Source organism: Lonchura striata, chromosome 26 (assembly GCF_050655825.1).
Source record: "Lonchura striata isolate lonStrDom1 chromosome 26, ASM5065582v1, whole genome shotgun sequence".
Lineage (NCBI taxonomy): Eukaryota > Metazoa > Chordata > Aves > Passeriformes > Estrildidae > Lonchura > Lonchura striata.
The window spans coordinates 8,525,101-8,545,480 of record NC_140728.1 but is presented as its reverse complement, the minus strand read 5'-3'; the positions used below and the strand labels follow the sequence as shown (position 1 = coordinate 8,545,480).

General features: G+C 58.8%; 1 protein-coding gene across 5 annotated transcripts; it reads left to right on the top strand.

Annotated features, from left to right (window-relative positions):
- Window positions 1–405: 405 nt before the first annotated feature.
- On the top strand, window positions 406–15,972 carry PTPN7 (protein tyrosine phosphatase non-receptor type 7). Of its 5 annotated transcripts, none has more exons than XM_085561466.1 (11): window positions 406–759; window positions 4,483–4,532; window positions 7,461–7,689; window positions 8,036–8,219; window positions 8,645–8,729; window positions 9,240–9,316; window positions 12,254–12,391; window positions 13,166–13,276; window positions 13,852–14,009; window positions 14,820–14,933; window positions 15,452–15,972. In XM_085561466.1, exons 3-11 carry the CDS (start codon window positions 7,559–7,561, stop codon window positions 15,543–15,545), a joined length of 1,092 nt encoding a protein of 363 aa, XP_085417592.1. In that variant the 5' UTR covers window positions 406–759; window positions 4,483–4,532; window positions 7,461–7,558; the 3' UTR covers window positions 15,546–15,972. The 5 variants fall into 5 exon arrangements, with proteins under 5 accessions (XP_085417592.1, XP_085417591.1, XP_085417590.1 ...); XM_085561465.1 differs by having other exon boundaries at window positions 643–1,008; XM_085561464.1 differs by lacking the exons at window positions 406–759; window positions 4,483–4,532 and adding an exon at window positions 4,920–5,052.
- Window positions 15,973–20,380: the final 4,408 nt, after the last annotated feature.

Here is a 20,380-nt window from a genome sequence, read left to right as displayed (position 1 = left end):
ATTACCAAGTCCAACCCCTGGCCCTGCACAGACATCCCAACAGTCCTACCCTGTGCCTGAGAGCTTTGTCCAAACGCTCCTGGAGCTCAGACAGGCTCGGAGCTGTGGCCACTTCCCAGGGGAGCCTGCTCCAGTGCTCAACCACCCTTTGGGTGAAAAACTTTTCCCTTTAATCATTTAAACCTCCTGTGACACAGATCCATCTGTTTCCTCTAGTCCTGTAACTGGTCACAGAGAGCAGAGCCTGGAGCTGCCCCTCGTGAGGATGCTGAAGAGCTCAGCAAGGTCTCCCCTCAGTCTCCTCTTCTCTAGGCTGAACAAACAGAGCGATTCAAAGAAAACAATCCAGAGTTTAGCAGGAAATCCTGGTCCTGAACTCTACTTCTGGTTCTCCTTGAGGAGAGGGCAGAAGCGCAGGGGCTGGCAGCGTCAGCGGCAATGCCTTGGCAAAAGGAACCAGCAATCGCTTAATTGCTCCAGCTCCAGCCAGGCAGCAGCAGGAGCGAACTCTGCACGGAGCGGCAGCAGCGCCGGGGAAGGTCACCAGCCGGGACCGGCTCCACCGCGGGGGATGCCCCGGGGTCCGCGCTGAGCCGGGGCTCCCGCAGCCCGCCCGCAGGATGCTCGGCCGGGGCTGTCCTTGGGAACGCGCTCCCGTGGAGGACGCTGGAACAGCGAGCCGCTGCTCCCCGGAGAAGCCATCGGCGGGGCCGGGCTGCTCCCCGCGGCTGCCGGCCCCAGCCCCGCGGGCGGGCCCAGGTAAGGCGCCGGAGGCTCGCTGCCCCGCGGGATGCTCGGCGCGGCCGCACCGTCCTCCCGTGCCCGGCCGGCGGCACCTCGGGCAGCTCGCAGAGCGGCTGCTCATCCCCAGGCAGCTGCTTCACCTTCAAGCCTGCAGCGATGCTCAGGCAGCGGAGGAGAGCTGATTCCAGCAGCCTGCAGGACATCCTGACTGCCAGCCGCGGCGACGGAAGCAGAAGCGTCCCTTCCTGAGTGCCCGACCCAGAGGTGACGGGGCCGCTGGGACAAAGCCGTGGTGCGATCGGCAACCTGGGCATGAAAGTGTTGGGGGCAGCGTCTGTGCTTTGGGTGCCAGCTCAGTGCCTGCCCAGGCTGGGGTGACTTTGGGGCTGCAGTGCTGTGTGGAGAGGGTGAGGAGAGGCGCTGGGGTGTGGATCCGGGCAGGGAGGCTGGCTGAGGGAGCCCATGCTCTGTCCAGGCTTTGGGGCAGAAATGGGCATAAGGGTTGGCTGGTCATTAGAGGGAAAGCAGGTCCCAGTTTGGAGCTGGAAGGTGCTCTTTGCACAGAGGGAACTGGCTATGAAATCATGGCCAGAGGTGCAACATGACCCCAAGAAATTGGAGTTTTAAAATGCAAGTGAACGAACAGCAAGTACCAGTCAGGGATAAATCCAGATCTTCCTTTCCAGAGCACCAACTCCATAGGGACCCCATATCTTGCTGAAAGTAAAGCCACACCTATAAGGACTCTTCAAGGCCCCTGAGACTGTGTCCCAGACCTCTCTAGTCCTTACATCCCAACAGATAATCCTAATGCACAGATGTTCACGGACAGAGGACGCAGGGGATCCCATGTGTGGCACATCCCTGGTCGGGCCAGGGTGAATGGCTGGTGTGGTAACAGCTGGCACTCTTCCCTCTATCACCAACCCTCCCAGCACCGCTCTGGGCATCACCATCACCCCTGACACCCCACTGCCACCAAGGTCAGAGCAGAAAGGAATGCTGGGGGACAAGGGATGTTCCTGTTCTGGGACCTCACCGGTCCTTCCCCACCAAGGGAGGGAGGCAGGAAGGTGAGGGGCACAGCAGTGACCTGCCTGGAGCCATTTCCTTCCTCCCATCCCCTCCTGGTTTTGTCCCTGGAGACTGTCAGGTTCCTCTTTGCTCACACCAGATTGCAATGGCTGTCCTGGTGTCCTGATCCTGTCCTTACAGCAAACTGACCCTGAGTTGGGATCTGCCCCAGCCTGGACACCATCTCCCCTCAAAGCCAGGTCCTCTCTGGCCCCAGCAGTCCCTGGATCCAGCAGCTCTGCTCCCCAGGCCAGGCTGATGCAGCTGCTGCAGAGCTGGGGATGTGACATGGGACAAGCAGGGCTGCACACGAAAGGCACCGTCCTGGCCAGAGACCTCCCAGCCCTCTGCTCCCCCTGCACCCCTTTGTGAGCCCTGGCCAGAGACCTCCCAGCCCTGTGCTCCCCCTGCACCCTCTGTGAGCCCTGGCCAGAGACCTCCCAGCCCTCTGCTCCCCTGCACCCTCTGTGAGCCCAGCCAGGCTCCCTCAGGAGGAGCCAGCTGGCAGCATCATCTTCCAAACAGGGGCTCAGAGGTGGCCAGAAGTGATGTGCCCAAAGGTGCATTTGTGGGGAGGGAGGGCATGGCTGCACTTCCCTGCTCGAGGGCTCTGCCCACCAGCATGGATGGGCACTGATGGGTGACCAGGGACATCTGCAGGTGTGGGTGGGCACCTGCCCTGTGCCCAGCGGGCAGGAGGAGGGGCAGGGCTCACTCCTGGGAGGGCAGCAGACGTAGGTGGGTGCAACAAGGTACAGGGGACAGCTTGCTGCCCAGGTGGCACTGAGAACTGAAAAATGCCCTGGGGCAAGCAGTGTGTTCTGATTCCCTCTGCTCTTGGTCTCACATCCAGTCTCTCTCTACCGGCTCATGCCTCTTTCCACCAGCACCTTCATTTTCGTGCTGTGGGTCTGCACAGGCCTGTGTCCCCTCCATGCTCTCCCTTCAAATGCACCTCCTCAGATGCTGCTGCTTTGGCAGAGGGGAGGAGGAGCAGCCATGCTGGCAGGTGGGAGCACACTGGGCTCCAGTTGTGCACCATCAGAGGTGTGTAAGGGTCAGGACATCTCAGCAGTGCAAACTTTTCAGCTCCTAGGAGCCTGGGCCTTGGCACATCCCCACACAACATCCCTACTGTGTTCCTCCTATCCGGGGTGAGTGGCCATGGCCCTTCACCCAATCCCTTCAGTCTCCATCGAAGTTTTCTGCACAAGGAGCAGCCCAAGGGGCCAGGTGTAGTTCCAGAGGCGACATCCTGGGTGTCCTGCTTAGCTGCAGCCAGCACAGGCAGGTGTGTGACTGGCAGAGCCAAGCCAGCAGCACGGGGAGCTCTGTCAGCAGCCAAGGGAAAGTGCTGCAAGGCTTTCCTGAGGACATCCCTGAGCATGAGGACTTGGTGTTGTGATGCTTCGGAGGCAGAGGATGCACTGCATCCCAGCATCTCAGCTTCCTCTTTCTCTTTCCTCTTTCTCTTTCTGACCAAATTACCAAATAAGTAATTTTGCAAAGGAAGTGCATCAACATCTTCTCTGCAGCATCCAGGGGCATTTCATGACCAAGGCAGAACCTGGCAGGAGGAATGTCTTGGTTTGAAAAGCCAGGTGTCTGCTAGTGAAAGCAGGATCCTCCCTTGAAATGGAAAATGTCCCTCCCTACAAGTTATTATAATTTTAAAATTAAGGGGCTCTCAGGTAAAGAGATGGGAGTAGGAATAACAGTTATTTACTAGGAAAACTAAAAATACAAATGCAATAGTACAAAAAATAAACACTGCCAGAGTCAGTGCATGCCCTGAGCCCCTGTGGGTCAGGGAGGTGGCTCAGCCCCATCCCAGGGTGGCTCAGCCCTCCTGCAGTGCCAGCTGTGCTTCTGCTGGAGCAGGATCTGCACAAGGGGGGAGTTTTCCTCTGGAGCTCCAGGGCTGGAGAGATGGGCCTGGGCTCCTCTGGGAATGCAGGGGGAAGGAAGCTGCTCCTCTGGGAATGCAGGGGGAAGAAAGCTGCTCCTCTGGGAATGCAGTGGGAAGAAAGCTGCTCCTCTGGGAATGCAGGGGGAAGAAAGCTGCTCCTCTGGGAATGCAGGGGGCAAAGGCTGCTGTGCTGTTCCCAGGTCAGATTGGATCCAGGTAGGAATGCTTGGCTCCTCCCCTGGGCAGAGCATCTCCCCATGGATGATGGAATTTTCTCAGCCATGCAGGGACACACACTGGCCGTGAACAGAAGATAATTAATAATTGAAGAGATCTCGTGGAGGGAGGATTGGCTGTGGGAGAGATAAAGAAAAGTGCCCAATGAACAGCAGAGAGCTGACCCAGCTCTGACAGATGGTGACAGAATGCACAGCCCCATTTCCCACCTGAGACACTCTCCTCAGGAGCTCCTTAAGCTCCAAGACACCCAGATGTGAGAGGTGTCCTGCACACTGAGAGCACAGACACAGTCCAGCCTCAGGAAGTGTCTGCATGTCTGACAGCCTGTTACTCCAGCAAGAACCTGGTTTGTTTACCCTGGATCCTTCTGGAAGTTTCTGCAGACACCTTGCTAAGTGTCACGGTGCTGCTCATGCCAGGAATTGCTAAGCTCTGGCAGGGACAGGGGGAAGGAAGGGCAGTGTGTGGTGGGGCTGCCTCCAGGCCTTACAGATGTGTTCTTTCATCCCTCACAGGGCACAGAACAATTCCTCAGTCTATCCTCCGGCCACTGTAGGATCTGCAGGTGAGACACAGGTGCTGGTGGCCCTTTCTGCAGGATAAGGCTGTGCTGCTGCTGGCCAAGCCCAGAACTTTGCTCTGGAGCTTGGGCCCTCGGGTGGCACTGGCAGGTCTGTCAGGACTGCCCAGGGAAGCTGTTGTTCTGGCACACCTGCAAACACACGGGTGTGCACAGACGCACAGCTCTCCGTAGAGGTGACAGCACAGTCACCTCCGTGAGCTGCCTGGGGTGGCTCTGGCCAGAGCAGCCCTCGGAGCAGACACGGGGAAGTGTTTGGGGTCCGTGGGGCTGTTGGGGTGCAGCGGGAGCTGCTGCAGCGCAGCGGCGTGGGGGCTGAGGAGGAAGGAAGTGTGCAGAGCCCGGCAGAGCAAACAGGAAGAGCAGTGGGGATGTGTCAGCGAGGATGTGCAGTGCCCCACGGGCAGACCTGACCCACCTGAGCCAGGCCCCAGGGACCTGCGTCCCCAAATACAGCCCTGCCCTTCCCTGCTGGGGAGCGGGAGCCCACCTGTCCTGCCCTGAGGTACCCAGGGGTGCTCGTGGGCGCTGAGGGGTGTCCCCGCGTGGGCAGGGCTGGGACAGTGGGGTGGCACAAGGAGCACGCAGGCAGGCGCTGAGGGCGAGAGGCACTGAGCGAGAGCTGGCACATTCCAGGAGCGTGGGGAACGGCCGGGCCACGGCCTGGGCCAGAGGACAGCGGGCATGGGAGGATTCACCCTGGCTTCCTGCAGGGCCAGTGGGGCATGGTGCCCCCCAGCAGCCCCATGGCACCATGCCAAGCACGCTGCCTCATTCCTCCTGCCAGCCGCACGGCTGCTCTCGCCCACCCCTCCGTGCCCCATGGGCGCCGGCCGTGGGGTGCCACAGCGTGCCACAGCGTGCCACAGTGTGCCACAGCGTGCCATAGTGTGCCACAACGTGTCACAACGTGTCACAGTGTGCCACAGCGTGTCACAGCGTGTCACAGTGTGTCACAGTGTGTCACAGTGTGTCACAGAGTGTCACAGTGTGCCACAGCGTGTCACAGCGTGCCACAGTGTGCCACAACGTGTCACAACGTGTCACAGTGTGCCACAGCGTGTCACAGCGTGCCACAGCATGTCACAGCATGTTACAGCGTGTCACAGCGTGTCACAGCGGGCACCAGCACAGCCCAGCAGCCCCTTGGAGCCGCCCCTGGATCCAGCCCGGGGCCCGGCAGGCCAGGCCGGCCGTGCCCGCGGGCAGGCTGGCGGGGCGGGCAGGGCGTGCAGCAGAGCCGAGCTGCAGAGATGTGGCCGGTATGTGTGTGGGCAGCAGCCGGGGTGGGGGAGAAGGAGGGAGAGGAAGCAGCAGAGGCAGAGGCAGCAGCTCTTTGATAAGCAGCTTCCTGAACACTTTCAAACCGCGCTGTCAGGCCGACAGCATGGTGCCCGCGGGCCCGTGCCAGGACCGAGCTCCTCGCCGAGGGCAGCAGGTAGGCAGCGCCAGGCTGGACAGCAGAGCCTGGCCAGTGCCAGGCTGGACAGCAGAGCCTGGGTAGTGCCAGGCTGGACAGCCTGGACAGGAGAGCCTGGGCAGTGCCAGGCTGGACAGGAGAGCCCCAGGCAGCGCCAGGCTGGACAGGAGAGCCCAGGCAGTGCCAGGCTGGACAGCAGAGCCCAGGCAGTGCCAGGCTGGACAGGCTGGACAGGCTGGACAGGAGAGCCTTGGGCAGTGCCAGGCTGGACAGCAGAGCCCGGGCAGTGCCCGTGCAGGGGTGGTGGGCACGTGTGTGCGGATGGCAATGCCAGGCAGGCTGGGATGCTGGGCAGGCCATGCGAGAGCTCTCCTTGTGGGTGCTGGCAGCTGAGGCGCTTCCCTGGGCATCTCCCAGGTGTTTCCTGGCCACGCTGGGATGGGAGCACACACTGGCTGTCCCTGCTCAGCAGCTGCTCTTGTCCTGCCTGGACTGAGAACACCCTGCGTGGGGCACGGGGACGGTGTGAGTGGCAGTGGTGGCATTGTCACTCCCAGAAATGCCACCGGGCAGCAGGGAATCCTGGGGAGCGGCTCCTGCCCTCGCTGTGTTCCCAACCACCATGTGGACACCTGCTCTCCACAAGACCTCCCTGAGCAGATGGGCTGCCTGGGATCCTGCTCTTTGCCCACCGAGAACTCTGACTCTGCATCATTCGCTGCCTCCGTGGGTCTGGCTCCTCCTCAGGGAGGAAGCAGGGCATGAGAAGGAGGCTCAGGATCCCTCCATGGAAGCACAGGGCCTGTGTTCCCAGCCCTTCCCCAGCCCTGCCAGGGCCTGACCCGTGGCTAGTGATGGAGGATGTCTGGCACCTTCCCCAGCTGGCTGCCCCATGGCCTTTTGCTCAACCACCCAGATAAAGCAGTTTCCTCTTGACACTTGCTGTGACCTGCAGGATGGAAGAAGCCGTCCCAGGGTCGTGAGGCTGTTGAGGGTGCCTGGTCTGTGTGTCCCTGCAGCAGGAGATGGCCAGACTCCCTGCAGTGGCTACAGCCTCCTTGTGTCACCTGCTGAGCTGTCTGTGCTCAGACATTCCAGCTCTCACTGTTCCCCACCATGTCCCCAGGACGAAGCAGGGGCACGTGCTGGGGAAGGGCTGGGAACACAGGCCCTGTGCTTCCATGGAGGGGGAGAGCACCTGGGGCTCCCCCAGACCAGACCTGCCCTGCCACCACAGGGTGGGTGTCCTCCCCTCAGGGAAGCAGGTGGCCCTTGTGCCATGCCCAGGGTCACCAGTGTGGGCTGCAGTGCTGCAGGCAGCCCCGAGGGTGACTCTGCTGGGAGCTCTCCAGGATATCTCCTGTATCTCCTGGATACAGGGCTGGGGGTCCTGCTTCCAGGACTTGAAGTCCTGAGCACTTAGATCTTGCAGACCATGTGTGGGAGCTCCATCCAGCCTTGTGGTATCTCTCAGGTCTGATTTGCTTTTCCAGCTGCTTCTCCTCTGATGGCTCCAAGGTCTCCCAGGAGCTGAGAGCCCCCCGTGTGGCCCTGCTGTGCTTCAGTTTGAGGGCTCTGTGGTTGCTGCAGCATGGTCCAAGCCTGCTTGGTGTGCTCCAGAGTTCATAGGGGCAGCCTGGCAGCCCGGGCAGCTGCAGCGGACATGGACAAGCAGGACAAGCCCAGTCCCTCTGCCAAGAAGCACGTGCGGCTCCAGGAGAGGTGAGTGTGCCTCGGGGTGCCCGTGGCACTGCTCATCCCCAGGGCTCCCCAAACATTCCTTCCTGCCAGCCCTCTGCCTGCCAGCACCTGCAGGTGCCAGCTCTGAGTGTGGAGGCAGCCCTGGCCCCCACCCAGCCCTGGACAGATCCCGACACCTTCAGTCCTTCAGGGGCTTCCCAGCAGAAAGGCAAAACGTTCAGTTAATTCCTTGTTCCTCCCCGTCTGCTGGGGTCTCCATGTGGCTTTTGCTCAGTGTGGGGTGGTTTTACCTGGTGCTGCTGTGGGGTGGTCTGTCCTGCTGTCCCAGGGTGGCAGTAGGGCAGCCAGGGACCCCTGTGCCTTGCAGGAGGGGCTCCAACGTGTCACTGGTGCTGGATATGAGCTCCCTAGGGAACGTGGAGCCCATCCAGCCTGTCTGCACGCCACGGGACATCACACTGCAGTTTCTGAGGACGTCCAGCCACGTGCTGAGGAAGCAGGAGCTGCAGCAGCATGCCCAGAGCCTGGCACAGCTCCAGGAAGAGTTTTCGGTGCGATGATCACGATTTTCCTTCTCCCTCCTCACAGGAGGGGCAGCAGGGGCTGGCAGTGGTGGGACTGACAGGGGTGAACATGGGACTCTGAGCCCAGCTGTGCCCACAGCCCCAGGGGGAGGGCAGGTGGTGTGAGCAAACAGAGGGGAGGGGTGCCCACGTCCCACCTGCTCCTTGGTGTTCTGTTGGGGTCCCTGGAAAACCCTGTCCTGCCCTCCCATGCCATGCTCTTCTTCCAGCACTGCCTCTCTGGAAGGAGTCCCACCACAGCTGGAGTGAAGACAGGACTCATCCCAGGAGCTGGCAGCCCTGGTGGTGCCCCTGGGTCAGCTCTGCCCTGCTGGGCAGCCAGGTCTGCCACCACCAGGGGACACGAGTGGCAGCAATGGGCTTTTCCTCATGGCTGTTTTCTCCCCCTGCAGAAAATCCCACCCAACTTTGTGAGTCCGGAGGAGCTGGAAATCCCTGGACGTGCTTTCAAGGACAGATACAAAACCATTCTCCCCAGTACGTTCCACTGTGTCCCTTTGCCTGTGCTTGCCTGTGGGTGAGGGATGTCTCAGAGCAGCCCTGGCACTGGGGTGGGCACCCCTGGGTGCTGTTGCTGCTCCTGTGTGGAGCTGGGTGCCGTGTTCCAGGGGCACACAGAGCTGGGGGGTACATGGGGAGCTGCTCCAGGGCTGTCCTCCCCACGTGTGCAGCACTCGTGGGGCTTGGCATGGTCCTAAAGGCTGAGGGTGTTCTGGAGGGACTCGGCTGGGCTCCAGTCAGGGTCTGTGGGACGTCCTGGGGGATGACTGCAGGGGAGTTGCCCACCTGCTCACTATGGCACCTGCAGGTCTGGGCTGTGCCCTGCCAGGGGAGTGAGGCTGGAGTGGGACAAGAACAGGCCTGAGGGAGGGTGCAGACAGCTCTGGGCATGGCACGGAGCAGCAGGACTCACCTCCAGCCCCTGAGGTCGAGGCAGGGAGGCTGGGCAGGATCAGTCCCTTGGGTAAGACCTGTGACATCTTTCAGATCCTGAGAGCCGGGTCTGCCTCAGGAGGGCTGGCAGCCAGGAGGAAGACAGCTACATAAATGCCAACTACATCACAGTGAGTGTCCTCCCGGGGCCTGCAGCCCAGGGCTCCCAGGGCACCGGGCTGCAGGTGCCACACTGGGTCACACATGCTGGGGCACCCTCACCTGCTCCCCTGAGGCTGCCCTGGGGCAGCAGACTTCACTTGCCACACCTGTTGGAGCTGGAGGGATGTGGCTCCATCTGCACAGGGCAGATTCTTTGTTCCCGTGGTGGGAGAGCCTCAGGAGGGAGCTGCTCTCGGGTCCTGGGCACACTGAGCACCCCAAAAGGCTCCCATGCAGTGGCTTCTCCATCTCCTCCTCACACACTGGCCCATTGTCTGGCAAAGCCATGGGAGGCAAGCTGTGCCAGCAGGTTATGGCAGCTCAGAGATCCTCACACCTCACACATCCTGGGATTTCCTCTCTGCTCGGGGAGCTTGCTGCAATTTCCCAGGAAGGGAGCTAATGAAGATGGGGTGTGGTTTATTTTTGGCTCGTGGTGGGGCTCCTTTCCAGAAACTGAGAAATCCCCAGACCCTAGGGTGTTACTTAGACAACTTGGTTTTGATTCCATCCCTGTGCAAACCCTTCCAGGCTGTGGTTTCTGCCAGAATGGGATCCCGTGTGAGCCAGGTGCCAGCTTTGCCTGGCAGGCTTCCTGCTGAGTGAGTGATCTCACTGCAGCACCCTGCCCTTGGGCTGCCCAGGCTGTGGGTGCTGTGGGTGCCTGGCAGTGAGGGAAAGCAGGACTTGGAAAAGCAGCCCACCGAAAAGGCTGTCTGGGGTGACAGACAAACCCCTGGGATGTGGAGGTGGAGCTGGAGGCAGTCAGGAACGTTTCTTTTCTGATGGTGCCTGTGGCACAGCAGCAGCCAGCACGGAGGGTGCTCCTTTGAGACAGGAACGCTGTGCCCAGAGCTGCTGGGAGCTCCAGGGGCAGCTGGGCCACGGGCAGCAGAGGAGCTGTGTCTTCCTGAGGCAGCCTGGCATCTGCACATCAGGTGATACTGGCACTGTCCCTGTGCCCCAGGACGTGGGACACTCGGGGATGCTGGGCTTTTCTTTACAAGGTCTTTTAAGGCTAAGCTATTTAATTAAGAAATGACACCTACATTATTTTCATTTTAACTCAATAACTCAAATAATTACTCAAAGTCTGCAATGCGGGCTTTTTTGTCTAATTACAAAACACTACTAAAGCTTATGAAGAAGAAGGTGAAGAAGGACTAGTAAATGCTTTAAAATTTCTATTTTAGTCCTATATATATTATTGTATTCTAGAACTCAAAGTTTTCTACTTGGTGATATTACACACTTCTAACTAAACTATACATTCATAATCCCAGTGCTATCAATCAATTTTGGAAGCCTTCCCTATGGCCCCAGGTCAAACAGAGTGCTCCCCTGGGGGTCAGAGTCTGTCAGCACAGAAAGTGTAAAACTCTCAGCCTCCACAACTCCAACATCTCCCCCTCTTTTTGCATCCCCTCTGTCTCACCTGACTGCTGGCAATGCACAAGCACTGCCAGTCCCTGTGGAATACACACCTGCACACAGGTGTGCACACTGAGCACACCTGTGCCACACACCCCTGTGTGCAGCTGGCATTTCCTGACCCCTTCCTCCCCCTCGCCTCTTCAAAGGTGTAACGGTGCAGGAATTCATGGGCACATCAGAAAATTGGCAACCCAGCCTGCCTGGGCATGCCTGGGAGGCACAGGAATTTGGGAGGGCTCTGCAGGTGTTTGATCACATCAGCCCCGCCTGGCATTGATGCTGTTCCTGTTGATGGTGCTCCATGAAATGTTTTTGAGCATGGCTGTGGGGGGAAGGTGGAATTCCCAGGGTTGACACCCCCAAGTGAATGGAAAATCACATTTCCTAGGAAAAATAAATCATTTCAAGGTATGAAAGTAGGGCTCTGCGAAATTTTCCTGAAAACATTCCTGTCTCTTAGCTGGGCCAGTACAACTTTGGTGTGAGGCCAAACCATTAACAGACTGCTGGGAAGGCCTGGATTTTCTATACCTTTGGCAATTTTATACCAGGAGAAGTGTCTGGAGACAGAGGATGCCAGCTGTGAAGCAGGGATTCCTGCTTGTCCTTGTGGGAATGGCCACAGTGAGGAGCACAGCTCCTTGTGTGAGCTTTGCCTCGCCAAGGCACCCATCACGCTGATGGGATGTGCACTTGGGTGTGCAAGGCCAGCTGCAGGGACTCGCTCCTGGGTGATGGGACGAGTTGGGGATGCACTTGGGTGTGCAAGGCCAGCTGCAGGGACTCGCTCCTGGGTGATGGGACGAGTTGGGGATGCACTTGGGTGTGCAAGGCCAGCTGCAGGGACTCGCTCCTGGATGATGGGACGAGCTGGGGACGATGCCTGGTGGCTCCTCAGCAGATCTGCAAAAGCATTTTAAGGACAGGTTTAGTAGGAAACAGCACGTGTAGCTCAGCCTCTAAACCGTGGAGGGGAAAAGCGTGGCGAGGGCTGGAGGGAGCTGGGGACAGCCCCGGTGGCCCCAGGGTGGCCCCAGGTTGGTCCCAGGTGGCCCCAGAGTGGCCCCAGGGTGGCCCAGGTGGCCACAGGGTGGCCCCAGGTGGCCCCAGGGTGGCCTCAGGGTGGCCCCAGGTGGCCCCAGGGTGGCCTCAGGGTAGCCCCAGGGTGGCCCCAGGGTGGTCCCAGGTGTCCCCAGGTGGCCCCAGGGTGGTCCCAGGTGTCCCCAGGTGTCCCCATGTGGCCCCAGGTGGCCCAGGTGTCCCCAGGGTGTCCCCAGGTGGCCCCAGGTGGCCCAGGTGTCCCCAGGTGTCCCCAGGTGGCCCCAGGGTGGCCCCAGGGTGGTCCCAGGTGTCCCCAGGTGTCCCCAGGTGGCCCCAGGTGGCCCCAGGGTGGCCCCAGGGTGGCCCCAGGGTGGCCCAGGTGGCCCAGGTGGCCCAGGTGGCCCTGTCCCCTGACGGGCTGTGCTCGGCAGGGCTACGCGGGGCGGCCCCGGGAGTACATCGCCACGCAGGGACCCCTGCTGAGCACCGTGAGCGACTTCTGGCAGATGGTGTGGCAGGAGGAGGCTCCTCTCATCGTCATGATCACCGAGCTCCCGGAGCGCAAGGAGGTACCACCGAACATGCCCCGCCCAGGGGTGCTGCTGGCAGCGCAGGGTTGTGTGAGGCCACATGTGGGGCTGTGCACCCACTTGTGCTTCTGTCTCCGAGGGTGCCCTGCTGAATCACAAGTGGAGGAGGAGATGCCCGGGGCTGCAGCCTTGGCCCCGTCTGGCAATATTCCTCCTCACGTGGCTGTGTGCTCTGGGCAGCTTTACCAGCTGGGTAATGGGAGAGAGGGTTTAGGGCAACCCCCAGGGATGGGGGAAAGCAGTGGGCAGCAGTGCCCCTCTGGCTCCCCAGAGCTCTCCCCTGGGCTGGATCCCCTGGCTGAGAGCTCTCAGCCTAGGGGAGAGCTGGGGGGCCAGGGGGGCACTGCTGCCCACTGCTTCTGCTTCTGGGATGGGAGCCAACAGCACCTGCCTGGGGCAACTGAGAACTGGAAACTTTCCTGGCCATGTCCTTGCTCCCTTCTCCCCCAGCCGACAGCCTCCCTGTGCCCTGGGTCCAGCTGCATCTGGAAGCTTCCTGGGCTGAGCAGGGATATGCACCCCTGGGGCCTGAAGCCAGGGCAGGGCATGGGAGAGGATGCAGGGCAGCAGATGCAGGGGCAGGGATCTGTCCCTTCTTTGCTTTCCCTCTGTATCACTCTGCATCCACCTACCCCTCTCCCCTAGCACCCCTAAGGTGCTGCCCCTTCCCAAGAACACTGACTCAAGCCCAGTTCAAACATCCAGTGGGTGCATTGACCATCTCCACAGCCACAAACCTGCCTTGTTCTCCAGAAATGTGTCCACTACTGGCCCGAGAAGGAGGGCACCTATGGCCCCTTCACCATCCAGGTGCAGGGGGTGAGTGAGTCTGTGGAGTACGTGGTGCGGGACCTCTCCATCCAGGTGGGTCTGAGCCTCATCCTGGGGGCACAGAGGGGGCACGCTGGGGCCCAGCAGTGCCCCTGACCCCCCTGGGATCTCTAGTGGGATGGCAATGCCCCGTGGCAGGAAAGAGGAGGGTTCATGATTCTCAGGAGGCCCCTGCCAGAGGAGGGGTGTGCAGAGCCTGGAGAGGCTGGGAGGGAGCAGGAGGCAGCCCTGGGGTACAGGGGAGAAGGGGTCAGCTGGGCAGAGCAGCGCCAGCCCAGTGTTTTTGCACTGTGTCGTTGGGCCCTGGCCCATGGGCTCTCTGTGTCACCCTGGGCTGACACCAGCCTAAAGGGTCTGCCTTGCTTTGCCTGCACTCTGGTGGCAGCATTGGAACCCTCTGCGTGTGTTCTCATCCTCTGGCATGGGGCACAGCCATTGTCCCTGGCCCGGGGGTCTCTGCCTCATGTCTGGCAGAGGTCAAAGAGGGATTCAGGAGGAGAGTGGCTGAGATGGGTACGGGCTGCTTGACCTCTGCTTGGGCTGAACTCCCCGTTTCATTTGGCCCGTGCCCTCACATCCCCATTTCTCTTTGTTCCGTGCTGGAAAAGCTTGGGAAGGAAAGCCGCAAGGTCAAACACATCCTCTTCCCTTCCTGGCCGGACCAGCAGACACCCGAGTCAGCCAAGCCCCTGCTGCGCCTGCTGTCCAAGGTGGAGGAGGCTCTGCAGACTGCAGCCAGCCCAGGGCCCATCGTGGTGCACTGCAGGTAAGAGCTTGCAGCTCCCCTGAGCCCTGTCTGTGCTTCTCCTTGGGGTCAATCCCACACGAGTCCTCACACAGGTCCCACGGTGGTGCAGAAATGTGCAGCCACCCTCCAGCAGAGCTGCCAATCTGCAGCTCCTGTCCTGGCAGCAGGATGGTGGCACGAGAGCAGCATATCCTGCACTGGGGTCCAGCAGGGAGGGAGCAGGAGGGGTCTGCATTTGGGACCAACACAGCTCCAGCTCTGGAAGATCCTGCTTGAACAGGGAGATGGAAGCAGGTGACCCTGTGGCTGGTCCCTTTGAACCTGACCCGTTCTGTAATTCTGTGATTCCTGCTCCCTGTGCCACCAAGCACCACCTGTGGCTTGGATGTGGAGCCTTGTTTCAGGACAGCCCTCCTGCAGGAGGTGGCCTCTGCCTGTTCTCTCCTTGCTGAGTGAATTTGGGGACAGTGGAGCAGAGCACTCGTTTGTCCCTAGGGAATGTGCAAAGCTGGGGTTAGAGCCCAGCTGGGAGGGAGGGGGCTGCAGGGCCCCCTGCACTGCACAGGGTGGGCACAGACTGGTTTTGTGCTTCCAGAGCAGCCTCAGCCAGGCTGTGCCACATGGCAAGGACTCCTTGCCGTGGCAGAGTGACCCCAGCCCGAGGCTTCTGTTGCCTGCCTAAGAAGCTTGGTCTGGCAGCTGGGGCCAGGGCCCAGCATCCCCCTAGGAAGAAATGCCAGCAAACCAATGCAGGAGTGCACCCAGCTCAGCAGTGTGAGTGCAGGCAGTGGTGCTGTGCGTGCTCACCCAGCTGTGTCTGCCCTGCAGCGCGGGCATCGGCCGCACCGGCTGCTTCATCGCCACCAGGATCGGGTGCCAGCAGCTGCAGGACAAGGGGGAGGTGGATATCCTTGGAATCGTGTGCCATCTGCGCATAGACAGGTGGGTACACGGAGCAGGTGGCTCCTGGGAGGGTCCTGCTGGGTGCCAAGCCTGAGAGCAGGGCTTGGCATGGATGTGGCAGAGACATGGGGAGGGCATGGGGACTATTTCTGATAGAAACCAGAAGGGTGGCTGGGGGATGCAGGTGTGTGGATACAAGCAATCCCCAGTGCCAGGCTGGTTCTGCAGTCAGAGCTTTTGTAGCTCTGACATGAGGGAGAGGAGAGGGGCTGTGAACCTGGCAGCCATCTGCTCCTCCCTTCCAGCTCCACCACGAAATCCAGAAACACTCCACCTGGCCACTTTTCAAGAAGTACAGGTGAAAATTAGCACCAAATCAGCTGCTAATCTCGTTTTGAACAGCCCAGCAATGCTTCTGAACGCCTCTCTCCTTTGGGCTGCTCTGGTGCCTGTTTCAGAGGCATCTCGACATGGCTGGTGAAGCGGGAATATTTGTGCCCTGGGAGCAGGGTTCTGTGTCTGGTGAAGTGTCAGTGGGCCCTGCCTTTCCCTTGCAGAGGTGGGATGATCCAGACGAGCGAGCAGTACCAGTTCCTCCATCACACGCTAGCTCTCTTCGCTTCCCAGCTGCCGGAGGGGGCAGGCTGCTAGTGCAGGGCTCCCACCGGCCTTGTGGCTGCCTGCTCTGACCTCCCCTGCACCAGCCTCGGGGATACCTTCATCAAAACCTCTCCTGATGCTGCCAGGCCACAGAGCAGCAGCGTGGACATCCCTCGGGATGAGTACAGCTGAGCCAACCCACGGCCACTGTGGCTTTGGACGCTGGGGATGAGCAAGGTGAGGTGCTGCACTGGGTGCTCGAGGTGGCCACTGCTGCTGGCTCCAGGCAGATTTCACCCATAGAGAGCAGCTCTGGCTTTTGAGAGGTGCAAGATCCTGAACCAGAAGAGCAAGATGTGCAGAGGATCTGCAGCTGGCAGATGCTGGAAGCTTGGTTTCCCTTTCAGCTGCAGACAAATGTCCACCCTGTTAGACACAGCACTGGTGGAACTACCCTGAAATAAATGGAGTCTCTGTCCTGGCTGTGCATCCTTTGTGGGCAGGGCTGGGCTTGCTCCAAACATGCACCACAAAACTCTTCTTGCTAAAGACACACCTTGATGGCTTCGTGCACGGTTGGCTAACGGCGTTCCACAGCTTGCTTTCCTCTCCACCTTCAGCCAACACCTTCTCAACAGCCTTAAAGTACAACCATAGAGTTATTAAGGTGGGAAAAGACCTCCAAGATCATCGAGTCCAACCTCTGATCAGACCCCACTGTGCCCACTGAACTGTATCATGAATTGCCATATATATTTGTTTCTTGAGCACCTCCAGGGATGGTGGGTGTACCACCTCCCTGGGCAGCCTGTGCCAGTGTCTGCCTACCCTTCAGGGAAGAAATTCTCCCCAATATCCAACCCAGACCCCCCCTCTCTCTAGCAGGGGAGATTCCCAAGTGCAGTTTGCAAGTGATGTGTTCCCAATTCCCTTTTGTTACATGAGGGTGGGGATTTTGAATTCTTGGGGTTTTTTTCTGAAATCGGAACAAAACAATATTTGGGTTTTATAAGGTTGTCTTTGTAACTGATAAATCCAGGGGGAGAAAAATAGGAGACAGAAAAATATTTTGTCGTAAATCATGAGGATGGAAATACTCTGTGAAGGATTTTGAAGTACTGTGCAGGTATTCAAACTGCCCTTGCCAATGGGCATTGGACACCCACTTGGGCAGTGAGGGCTGGGAAGGAGATGGGATCTGCCCAGTCTGTGCCCATGTCCTAGGCCCTGACATGACCCAGAGTGAGATCCAGGGAAAAAGGCTCAATCTTCCTGCTGAACGAGGCTGAGCTTGCCTGGGCTCCCTGAGCTTCCCCAGCTCAGGGCTGTGTGCATGACCTACCCCTTCACCACTCCATGGGCCCCCAAAATGCAGCTGAATTGCTGCCCTGTGGTCTTCCCTGTCCACATCCCTCCCCTGGCACCAGGAACAAATCTGCTTCCTGGCCCAGCAGCAGGAAAAGGAGCAGATCTCAAGTAACATCTTTTCACCTGCTGCATTTCCATCACCCTGGCAGAGAAATCCCCCTGCTCTTAGTGCCATTTCAGCCCTTCCTCTTGCCCCAGCCTGCCCAGCCAGGTGCTTTGGGGGAGAATTGTGTTCTTTGTGGGATTCCTGTGTGATGCTTGGGTACTTGGAGGGGCTGTGGAACTTCTGCAAGCTCCCTGCAGGTCAGTGCATGGCTCAGGACTTTGTCTTTTCAGGGAATTTGGTGTAGCACTGTTGCCTTTAATGGTGTCTCTGAGACAACCATAGAGTTTGAGTTGTGAGACAGGCTTTCTTCAGCATCCCCTTCCTCAAGTCTTTCCTCACCTGTCGGAATCTGAGGTGTTGATGATTCTGAGATTGTAAAAGTCTCTGTCTGTCAGCCCCCTGCCAAAGCAGAAGCCATAATTGGTCTGTGCTGGTTTCCAGGTTGTTTATTCTGTTGATCTCTCACATGTTCTGCTGCCCTGCCCAGCTCTGTCCTGCAGGGCAGCGTGTGGGGCTCTGCCCTCAGTGGGATGTGACAAACATTAAATACCAGAAACTCCCTGGGCTGCATTTACAAGAACGTGCCAATATCTGTCACCTACGTTGGACAGTGTGTCCCCAGCCTGAACCAACAGAAAAATGCCAACACCACAGTGAGACATGGAGGGCATGAAGAAGGAGAAAAAGGAAAAAACACACTCAATTTCTTCTATCTTGTTCCTTTTGAATTCTTAATCTAGAATCCAAAAATTTTACTTTTGCACCCGTGCCACACTTAATTATGACTCATATCAAGCACTCAGAGCTGGTAATTCACCCTGTAAGATTGAAAACTCTTTTCCATGGACAGAGATCACAGCCAGTGTCTCTGGGGGCTCTGTCCAGGGGGGTTCCTGACCCCTGCCAGGGTCCCAGACCTGCCAGGGCAGCCAGAGGGAAGCTCTGCTTTCCCACACTCACCCACTGCCATCAGGCAGGAGAAGTTGAAGGCTTGCAAACTGCACCTGGACAGTTTTCCTGCCCTCCCTGGACAGCAGGACACACACACTTTCCTCACACGTTCAGTTTGCTGTCCAGAGGAGAGCTCAGGGCAGGCTCAGGCCAAGGGCTGCACGAGGCTCTCCCAGGGCATGGAGAAGCAGCAGCAGGGTCACAGCTGGGCCAGGCGTGTTGTCACCTCCTCCCAGAGTCCCCACCAGGTGCTGGGAGTGTTTCCAGCCCAGGTGTCTGATGCAGATGCTGGTCAGTTAAACATGATCAGATTATGATCAGTTGAGCAGGTTTCCTGCCTTTTGATCTCATTTTTTACCAGCTCCATCACCTGGCCCCTGTGTGAGTTCTGTCCATCCTCTGCTCTGACCCCTGGGCAGTGCTGGGGGCTGTGCTGAGCCTCGCCTGTGTTACTGCCAAGCTCTCCTGGCCTCAGCCCACGCCAGGGCTGCAGCAGGGTTTGTGCAGGCACACAGTTCGTGGTAGCTGGGATGGGGCTGTGCCCAGAGCCTCATCCCAATGGGTCCAGCTGTGAGAAGCAGGTGAGCAGCACTGACAGCAATGAGACACGGAGTGCCCAGGTGTGCTGAGCACTCACACAGGGAGCAGAGGGCACACAGGGGCACTGCATGAACCATGGGGGTATAAAAGGCTGGGCTGAAGAACAAGAAGGGCTCATGCTTGAAGCCTTCAGAAGCAGTGTGGTGTTGCTCTGTTTGGATTGAAGCCTTCTGCTATTGTATGGTGCCACTCTGTATTGTGGCTGTCTCAGCTGTGACAGGTTTGATCTGCTCTGGCTGTGTCCTGAGAAACCCCCTCACCTGGTCCATGAAGAGCACAGGGTGCTAGAAGAGGAAAGGAATCTCTCTAAAATCTCGTGCTTCCCCATGCCCTGGGCTAGCATTAAGCCCCTGAACTTGGGTCAGCACAGCCAAGATCGCTGCTGTTCCTCACTCCCCCCTGAAACCCCAGGTGGGGTCCCAGCTGTCCTTACCCTTCCCGTGGTGTTCCTGTGTTCCACGGGAGGTACAGCCCAGGCAGGCAGAGCTGGGGCCCTGAGCTGCAGCACCCTGAGGGCCCCAGGAGACCAGCTCCTGCCCAGGGCTCAGGAGAAGTCCTTCCTCCACAGAATCATAAAGCAGTTTGGGTTGCAAGGCCATCTGTTCCTAACCCCCTCCACTCTCCCAGGCTGCTCCAAGTCCAGCCTGGTCCTGGGCACTTGCAGGCTTGGGGCAGCCACAGCTTCTGTGGGCAGCCTGTGCCAGGGCCTCACCACCCTTAGTGAAGGATTTCTTTCTTACATCTAAGAAAATATATTAGGTATGAAGTTATGAGATCCTGTTCTATGCACATGACTGCAATTTTGGCCTGGGGTTTTCCAGGCTGGTAGTCCATTCCCTCCCCTTGCAACAACTCACTGGGATGGGAGGAACAAAACAAGGTGGCCACGTGGCACACATCATGTTGTGGCACACATCATGATGTGGCACACACCAGCTTTGGTGGTGGTAAGTAGACCCAGAATGCTCCAAATTTACCTGCAGCTGGTGGAAAGATTCAATGCCATCAAACAGAGCACTGCTTCAGCAGGTCCTTGGAAAGGCAGAGTGTGTGCCAAAATCCAGCATTTTGAGTAATTAGTAGTAGCTTTGCTCTTACTTGTTGGAGCAACCATAGGCTCCAACAGCACCTGTGGACTCCAAGTTATCAGCGACCAAGCCATGACCTGGAAAGGAGACATTTCAGGGCATGCTTTGACATTTCCAGGCAGCACTGGGGTCCCAGCATCTCAGAAGGCCCCATGAGAGCACCTGCAGCAGGTGGGACCCCACAGAGGATGAGCCCCACAGCAGCACCCACCCAGAGAGAGCCAGGGGCTGGGAGCACCAGGAACAGAGGGACGTGGCACTGACAGCTCTTTGTGCTGGTCCTGGGTAAACCAGGGTTAAATTCAGCCAGGGGAGCATGAGGAAAAGCCTCTCCTTACCCACGTGGGCTGGCACAGCCCTGACCTCTGTTTCCTTAAGGAATTTGGTTGAGCAACCACATCAAAGCCTCCTGGGAATGTCAAACATGCTCTGGAGAGCTCTGGGGGTCTCAGGTCTGGAGAGGCCCGGGGGTGGTGCCAGCTCTTGCACAGGACTCTGCCCCATGGACACCATGGGGACACCATGGGGACAGTGCTGCAAGGGTGCAGCCACTGGGACCAGATCTGCTGTGTGCACCCCTGCATGAGCCACCGGCCCCTCTGCAGGGAGCAGAGCTTGGGACCCTGCTTCAAACCAGTGGGAAACAGCCAAATATCCCCAAACCTGTCAGGGCTGACTCCCCTTGATGGGAGTAAGGGAAATAGAGTGGCTGGAGTGGGGATAGTGCATGAAAATGATCTTTTTTGCTCATTTGTTCATGCCTCTCCCAGTGT